The sequence below is a fragment of the Euphorbia lathyris genome, chromosome 9, assembly GCF_963576675.1.
Source record: "Euphorbia lathyris chromosome 9, ddEupLath1.1, whole genome shotgun sequence".
In the NCBI taxonomy this organism is placed as follows: domain Eukaryota; kingdom Viridiplantae; phylum Streptophyta; class Magnoliopsida; order Malpighiales; family Euphorbiaceae; genus Euphorbia; species Euphorbia lathyris.
In genome coordinates, this window is record NC_088918.1 from 53654180 (window position 1) to 53662128 (window position 7949).

General features: G+C 38.2%; 1 protein-coding gene across 2 annotated transcripts; it reads left to right on the plus strand.

Annotated features, from left to right (window-relative positions):
- Positions 1 to 214: 214 nt before the first annotated feature.
- LOC136206993 (disease resistance protein RUN1-like) lies at positions 215 to 5641 on the plus strand. Of its 2 annotated transcripts, none has more exons than XM_065998230.1 (5): positions 215 to 764; positions 1840 to 2944; positions 3023 to 3298; positions 3392 to 4354; positions 4450 to 5641. In XM_065998230.1, exons 1-5 carry the CDS (start codon positions 292 to 294, stop codon positions 5095 to 5097), a joined length of 3465 nt encoding a protein of 1154 aa, XP_065854302.1. In that variant the 5' UTR covers positions 215 to 291; the 3' UTR covers positions 5098 to 5641. The 2 variants fall into 2 exon arrangements, with proteins under 2 accessions (XP_065854302.1, XP_065854303.1); XM_065998231.1 differs by lacking the exon at positions 215 to 764 and adding an exon at positions 1257 to 1553.
- Positions 5642 to 7949: the final 2308 nt, after the last annotated feature.

Consider the following 7949-nt stretch of genomic DNA (forward strand, 5'->3'; position numbering starts at 1 on the left):
TGATCCTTTCACAAAATCCGAGTAAATACTAGTATGAAGGCTCCAATAATCAATACCAGATTCATGTACATACCTAGATCAAGTCTTAGGTGAAGTCCAGGTCTCTATATATGTTGGACTAAGAAAACAAACACTATCTCTCATTTCTTCCCAACCGCGTTTGGTAGCACACCCACTTGTGTATATATATATATATATATATATATAAATCTTTTTGCACAACTTAAAAACCATACAACTAAATTAAAAATTATTACTAAAAAAAATTCCTTTCTGCTTTAACTAATTTGAATGGCTTCAGCTTGTAGTGAAACCACCTGGAAATACGACGTTTTTCTGAGTTTCAGAGGGGAAGATACTAGAAAGAATTTCACCAGTCATCTTTACAGTGCTTTATGTCAGAAAGGAATATTCAGTTTCAGAGATGATGAAGAGCTTGAGAGAGGAAAAACCATATCTCAATCACTTATTACAGCGATTCATGATTCAAGAATTGCTATCATTATTTTCTCAGAAACCTATGCATCTTCAGGCTGGTGTCTGGATGAACTTGTAGAGATTCATAAGTCAATGAATCAAAAGGGACAGATTGTATTGCCTGTTTTCTATGATGTGAATCCTTCTGAAGTCAGGAAGCAGATTGGGGGATTTGGGAAATCATTTGCAGAGCATAAAAAATGTTTGGAAAGGGTTGATAAGATCCATAAATGGAGATTTGCTTTGACTCAATTGGCTAATCTCTCTGGTTGGGATTCACGAGACAGGTATGTTATTTTAATATTACCTTAATTTCTTTCTTCTTTCTTTTAATTTTCAAGTTTTCTGTAAATGTTGTGTTTACTGAATATAGGAAAAGATGATTGCTTTTGCTTTGCTACTGAGGTCACATTGATAACCATAAACTTTATTTTATATAAATTAATATTGTTGGGTTTAATTAATTAAAGCATCATTAATCATGTCATAGTTGCCACACTTTTGTAATTAATTGCCTACGACTACAATATTATTTTATTTTATTTATTTAATTTTTTCCAATCCACTTGGTTTTAGATAAGGAAAAAGAAACTTTTTTAGTTCAAAAGGGATATAAATGTATTTACCTATATTTATTTATACAAGTTTAACAAAGAGTGGAACACTCCTATCCTAACAAAGTAATTTAGATTTTGGGCCCAAAAAAGGCTGAGTTTTCTAATTTTTTTATCTAAATTGGCAAGTTATAGCTGGAATATATAGTTTAAGGACCAAATTGTCAACTTCTTACATTCCTCGAGAATGAACTAGAAAAATGAAAAAGTCGACAAAAATCCACGGCTGTCTCTGTGAAGTCTCCATGGAAGTTACTGTGAAATTAAAAGCCAACCACTTTGACCCCTCTCCGGTGGATGTAATGGCCGCAACGGTGGTTTTCCTCGTAAATTACAGATGCGAAATTTCAAAGTAGATCAAATCTTGAAACACTATATAAACATCGTAAACGCCAGCTGAAAAAAGGATCTCAAACAAATTCTAATTATAGCTTGAAGAACTCGAACAATCGAGTTTTACTGGTATGAATGATGTTCAGAGCTCCTCTTCACATTTGTTTTTGCTATTTTCTGTGTTTTACAAAAATGCTTTCTAGTTTCTTAGTTTTTTGAATTGCTGAGTTTTATGAATGGAAGTTGTTCGGTGTATTGTCTCTTCATATATAGGTTGCTTGATCTAATTTTTTCTACCTTATGTTGAATTATCGTCAAGTTTGAGCTGATCTCTAACTAAAATAACTATTATCATATGATCATGCTGTTATTATCTCTCTTCGTATGTGACAATGCCAGTAATTGTACTTTTCAGGCATGAGGCAGAGCTTATTGAAGAAATAGTTAAGGACGTTTTAGGCAAACTGAGGAAGTCAAGTCCATTATCAAGTGCAGCAAAGAATTTTGTCGGGATGCATTCGCGTTTGGTGGAAATGAGCATGTACTTAGACATGGGGCAGTTAAATGATGTTCGTTTTGTTGGCATTTGTGGCATGGGCGGGATAGGCAAAACCACAATTGCTAGATTTGTCTTTGAGGAACTATCTTCTCAATTCGAAGGTAGCAGCTTTCTAGCAAATGTTAGAGAAGTCGACGAGAAGCATGGTTTGATCATGTTGCAACAACAGCTTCTTTCTGAAATTCTCATGGAGAGAAACATAGCTTTTTCTGATGCTCATAGTGGAATCAATGAGATCAGAGTTAGGCTGCGCCACAAGAGGGTTCTAATCATTCTTGATGATGTGGATCAGTTGGAGCAACTCAAAACATTGGCTGGTATGCATGATTGGTTCGGAAGTGGAAGTAGGATAATCATAACAACGAGGGACGAACATTTATTGAAATTTCATGGAGTAGATAAAATCTTCAAGGTTGAAGGGTTAAGTCATGATGAAGCTCTTCATCTCTTTTGTTTGAAAGCCTTCAAAAAAGATTATCCTCCTGCAGATGATTATTTGGAGCTCTCCAAACAGTTTGTAAGTTATTGCAATGGCCTCCCATTAGCTCTTGATGTTATTGGTTCCTTTTTGCTCAATAAATCTGTGAACGAGTGGAAAAGTGCATTGGAAAGGTTGAAAGAAATTCCTAATCAAGAAATTTTGGAGAAGCTTTACATAAGTTTTGAAGGCCTAGAGGAAATAGAGAAAAAGATATTCTTAGATATTGCTTGCTTTTTCAATGGAGAGGATAAAGATTATGTGATGAAAATACTCAGAAGTTGTGGTTTTTATCCTGATATTGGAATAAGAGTTCTAATTAATAAGTCTCTCATAACGATTTCAAAGGAGAGGATATGGATGCATGATTTGCTACAAGAAATGGGTAGAGAAATTGTTCGCCAAGAATCACATGGAGAACCAGGAAAAAGGAGTAGATTGTGGCATTCTAGGGATACATATCATGTTCTATCGAGGGATACGGTAATTACTCTTATGGCTAATAATGTTTTTCTTAGAAGGCACTATTAGAGTTGATTGTTGGTGCATTTTTTTTTTCAGGGAACAGAACAGGTTGAAGGCATAGTCCTAAATTCATATGGACAAGAAGATGAAATATTGAGTGCTAAAGCCTTTGCCAAGATGAAAAGGCTGAGATTGCTCAAACTTCCAAATTTGCAACTCTCTGGGAAACTTGGGTATCTATCGAATAATTTAAGATATCTTGAATGGGATAAATATCCTTTCAAATCATTTCCTTCTACTTTCCAGCCAAATCATCTTGTTGAGCTCCATATGGAATGTAGTAACATGGTACAGTTGTGGAAGGGAATCAAGGTATGTATTCTGTTCTATGAATCATAATTGAACAGGTCAATGTCTACACGCTTCAGTGCTTCGTCGTTAATTTTTTTTATGCTGTTTTTGCAGCCTTTGCAAATGTTGAAGGTGATTGATCTTAGTTACTCCGTTAACTTAATCAAGACCATGGACTTCAAGGAGGTTCCCAACCTTGAAAAGTTGAATCTTGAAGGTTGTTCAAAACTTTTTGAGGTTCATCAATCCATTGGAATTCTTAAAGGTCTCTTTTCATTGAACTTGAAGGACTGCAAAAACCTTTCAAGTCTTCCAAATAGCATATGTGATCTCAAGTCCCTTAAGTTTCTTGATTTGTATGGTTGCTCAAATCTTGAGAAATTGCCGGATAGATTAGGTGAAATGACATGTTTGGAGAAGCTTAATGTCGGCGGGGTTGCCACAAGACAGCTTCCATTAGCTAGGGTATGGGATCTGCTTATTCCTTCACGATTTATGCCATGGAAGAATTCAAATCCAATGGTGGCAATGTTACCTTCTGTGTTAATCTTACGATCTCTGAAGTCACTGGATCTAAGTTACTGCAACCTAATGGATGGAGCACTCCCTAATGATATGGGCTGCTTCCCATTGTTGAAAACACTTAATTTGAGTGGAAACAACTTTGGTAGCCTCCCTCCAAGCATTAGTCAACTACCGAAACTTGAAGATTTTCGGTTTGCTGATTGCAAGAGACTTCAGTCATTTCCCAATCTTCCATCTAGCATTTTATATCTTAGTATGGAAGGTTGCTCTGCCTTGGAAGCTTTGCTGCCTAGAAGCATCAGCAAACAATTTAAACTAGTAGGTCTCCATGTTGAGGGTTGCAAGAGGCTTCAGTTAATGCCAGATCTTTCATCAACAATCCTAAAACTAAGTGTGGAAGGTTTAGGCGCAGAGGAAAGTGGTCACACTTCAAAGCAGACCAAATTGAGTTTCATAAATTTCTTGAAGCTGTTCGAGGTTGAAACCGAAAACACCAGTGCATTTGCAAGGCTGACAAGTTATCTGCACTATTTGCTAAGGCACAGCTCTCAGGTCTCCTTCTCTCTCTTTGTCTATCTTTCACCATGAATCTCTTACTGACCTCTTTTGATGTTAACTAAACAGTACAAGTAATTGTTTCTGTGCAGGGACTTTTTAATCCAAGCTCTAAAATATCCATGCGTTTAGCTGGAGATGAAATTCCTGGCTGGTTTAACCATCAATCCCCTGGATCCTCATTAGAAATGCATCTGCCTCCACATTGGTGGACTAACAAGTGGATGGGATTTGGTTTCTGCATAGTTTTTGAACTCACTGAGTCTGCATCAGAAACTTGCACAATCTCCTGCAATCTGAGCGCATCCCTTGGCCCTGATCAAGATCTATTTCTTGGTCATTCTGCTATAGAAATCCCAAAAGATGCCAACTTGACATCGGATCAACTTTGGTTCAACTACATGCCGCGAAGCTCTTTACCTTGCCTAGATATGTGGAATGAATGCAAAGGGCTTAAGGTTAGGTTTGCATCCGACCAGCTGGCAGTGAAGAATTGTGGGGTTCGTGCAATATTTAGCAGTGATCTCGATGAATTAATTCTGTGTAGCAGACCTTTTCAGAATTTGGTTCTTCCCCGAAGTGATGGCAAAAGAAGCCGGGATGAGTGTTGTTATGACAGCCGAGTGGAAGCTAGTGAAGGTGGAGACCTCACTGATGGATTGCCTGCAAAGAGAGTGAGAATGCCTGTTGATCTAGAGCTTAATCTCAAGCAGAAGAGGCCTTTCAATAGAATGAAGTGAAAGCCGGTCAATTCTGACTATCTGATGAAATTATTGGACTTCCCATTGGCATTGGCATGGTATAGTAGTTAAACTGTGTATTTGCATTGTTAAATGTTCAGAAGAGACCAAGTAACTATTACTACCCTTTCCAAATAGCAATCAAACATCAGTATGCAGAACAAAATAAAACTGATGGATTTACAGGAACTAAATTTTGGGAAAAAGGAATGTGGGTGTTACGTATAAGCGTAAGGGGAAAAAGCCCAAGGACTAATTGTGATATTAGCCTTGTTAGTTAGTTCTGTTATTGTTATTTTGCTGTGACACTTTACTTTATGTTTTTCCTTTCTTGCTGTGCACCTTTTATTTCCCTAAAGGTGGTATTAGCTAAAGTAGCTAGAATCATCTATTTTGGACACTAGTGAGGCAATTATCCACCTGTCCAGGGGGCAGCTGTCCCTTGTAACCAGTTTTGTCCTCATTCCTATATTAGTGGTCACACATGTACCTGGTACGCATCCCTGAAATTTTAATGAAGAATTTCCTTCTCTTTTCCTCCTAATTCTCTCTTCTCTCTCTATCTTCTCCTTATCTTCTTTTCTCTTCTCTTCTATTCTTATTTTCTCACATCAGAATTTTAAGTTTTGACATTGGTATCAGAGATCATCGACCTCCGGCCGGTGATATTTGAATGGTCAGTAACACTGCCAAACGAACTAGAGCAGCTAACAAAAAAATCATGGAAAGTCTTGAGTAGCAAGTTAAGGCGATTACTGCCCAAATGAAGGAGCAAGCAGAGGTTACGGCGATGCAGTTGGATTCAATGCGATCCTTGTTCCAAGATGTGCAAACTGCCCAGAATCAACGCATTGACACGCTCATTCACGAGCAGAATCAGTTCAGGAAAGATCAACTGAACTCTATTTCTAATCTGTCTCTTTTAATTCGCAATACCCAGAGTTCTTCTCATGGAGCTTCCCCTTCATCTGGAAACCATTCTGACAAGGGAATCCTCAGAACCCCAAATTTTTCTGGGGAAACTAATATCAGACCTCCCTTCCTCAATAAAATGCTTCCGAAATGTGAACTACCTGCATTTGACGGAGTTGAGGTAGAAAACTGGATTAGCAAATGTCAGAAATATTTTCAGATCTTCGAAGTTGCAGAGGAGAGGAAGCTGGATCTGGTCGGAATATATTTGCAGGGAAGAGCTGATAAATGGTTCAAGAATTGGAATAAGGTTCATCCTGTTGCAACTTGGGAGGAATTCAGTGAAGAAATAGTGAAGAGATTTCAGGAGACTGAAGTCATTGATGTGGTTGAACAGATGACTCAACTCAAGCAGAATTCCACAGTGAGTGAGTATCAGGATCAATTTGAGGCATTAAAGTTAAAAATGGAGAAGTTCCATCCAGGCCTGACTGAACCCTTTTACATTTCCAGTTTCATTTCTGGTTTAAAACCTGAGTTAAGATCAGCAGTAAGATCTTTTGAACCAGCAGATATTTACACTGCTATCAAGAAGGCTAAGCTTCAAGAGAGTCACATCAAGGAGATGATTGATGCAGTCAAGCCAAAATCAAGCTTCAAACCAACCATTCCCGGTAAGGTTTGGAATCCTACTCCTTTAGCCACCTATAAACCAAACACAGCACCTCTAAATTCTCATATATCCTCCTCACTCATATCTAAACCTCCTGACCCAAAACCCCCATTACCAACCCTCAACTATAAGAAAACCCCAGGGGCCTGTTGGAAGTGTGGGGAAAGGTATTTTCCAGGCCACCAGTGTACTGCTAAGAAGCTTAATGCCTTGAATTTAGAAGAGGAAGGGGAGATTGTGGAAGGGGAGATTGTGGAAGAACTAGAGGCTAATGGCAATGAAGTGCAATGTGAGGGTACAGAAGCCATTTCATTGTCTGTCAATGCATTAGATGGAGGGGTTACTCAAAATACCCTGCGATTGAAAGGGGTTCTGAATAAGAGAGCCATCATGATTCTCATTGACAGTGGAAGCACCCATAGCTTCATAGATCTGAAGATAGCTATGGAGACCAAATTGCCCCTGTTACAAGTCAAACCAGCAGCTGTTACAGTAGCAGATGGCAGGCAACTAATTGTAAGTTCAAAATGCGATGAGTTTTCCTGGTCTATGCATAACTCTAAATTCCAATTTCCTGTGAGAGTTTTAGAACTAGGGGATTATGATCTTATATTGGGTTCAGACTGGATGAGGAGTCATACACCTGTTACTTTTGATTTTGAGTTCAATAAGTTGATTATTCATAAGGATAACAAGCCTCTAGAGTTACAAGGAATGTCTGAGAGTAGTAAGTTTAAGATTATGTCTCTTAAAAGTGTAAATCACTTAGTGTCTAAGGGATGGAAGGGAGTTACTGCTAGGCTCTTTTTAATGTCTGTTTCTGAGGTTCCTAAAAATTCAGACTTAGCCAAACATATACCCCAAGTTTCACCTACATACCAGCCACTTATCAACAAATATCACACTGTTTTCCTGCCACCTACTACCTTACCTCCTGCCAGGTCACATGACCATGCTATTCCACTTAAAAATGCCACAGATCCCATCAACGTTAGACCCTACAGGTATTCCCACCATCAAAAGAATGAGATTGAGAGGCTAGTAGCAGAAATGTTAGCTAATGGGGTAATACAACCTAGCACTAGTCCTTTTGCCTCCCCCGTGTTGCTAGTTAAGAAGAAGGAGGGAACTTGGAGATTTTATGTGGATTACAGAGAGTTAAATAAGGCCACAGTTAAAAATAAGTTTCCCATTCCAGTAATTCAGGAACTTATTGATGAATTGAGGGGAGCTAAAGTCTTTTCTAAGATTGATCTTTTAGCCGGAT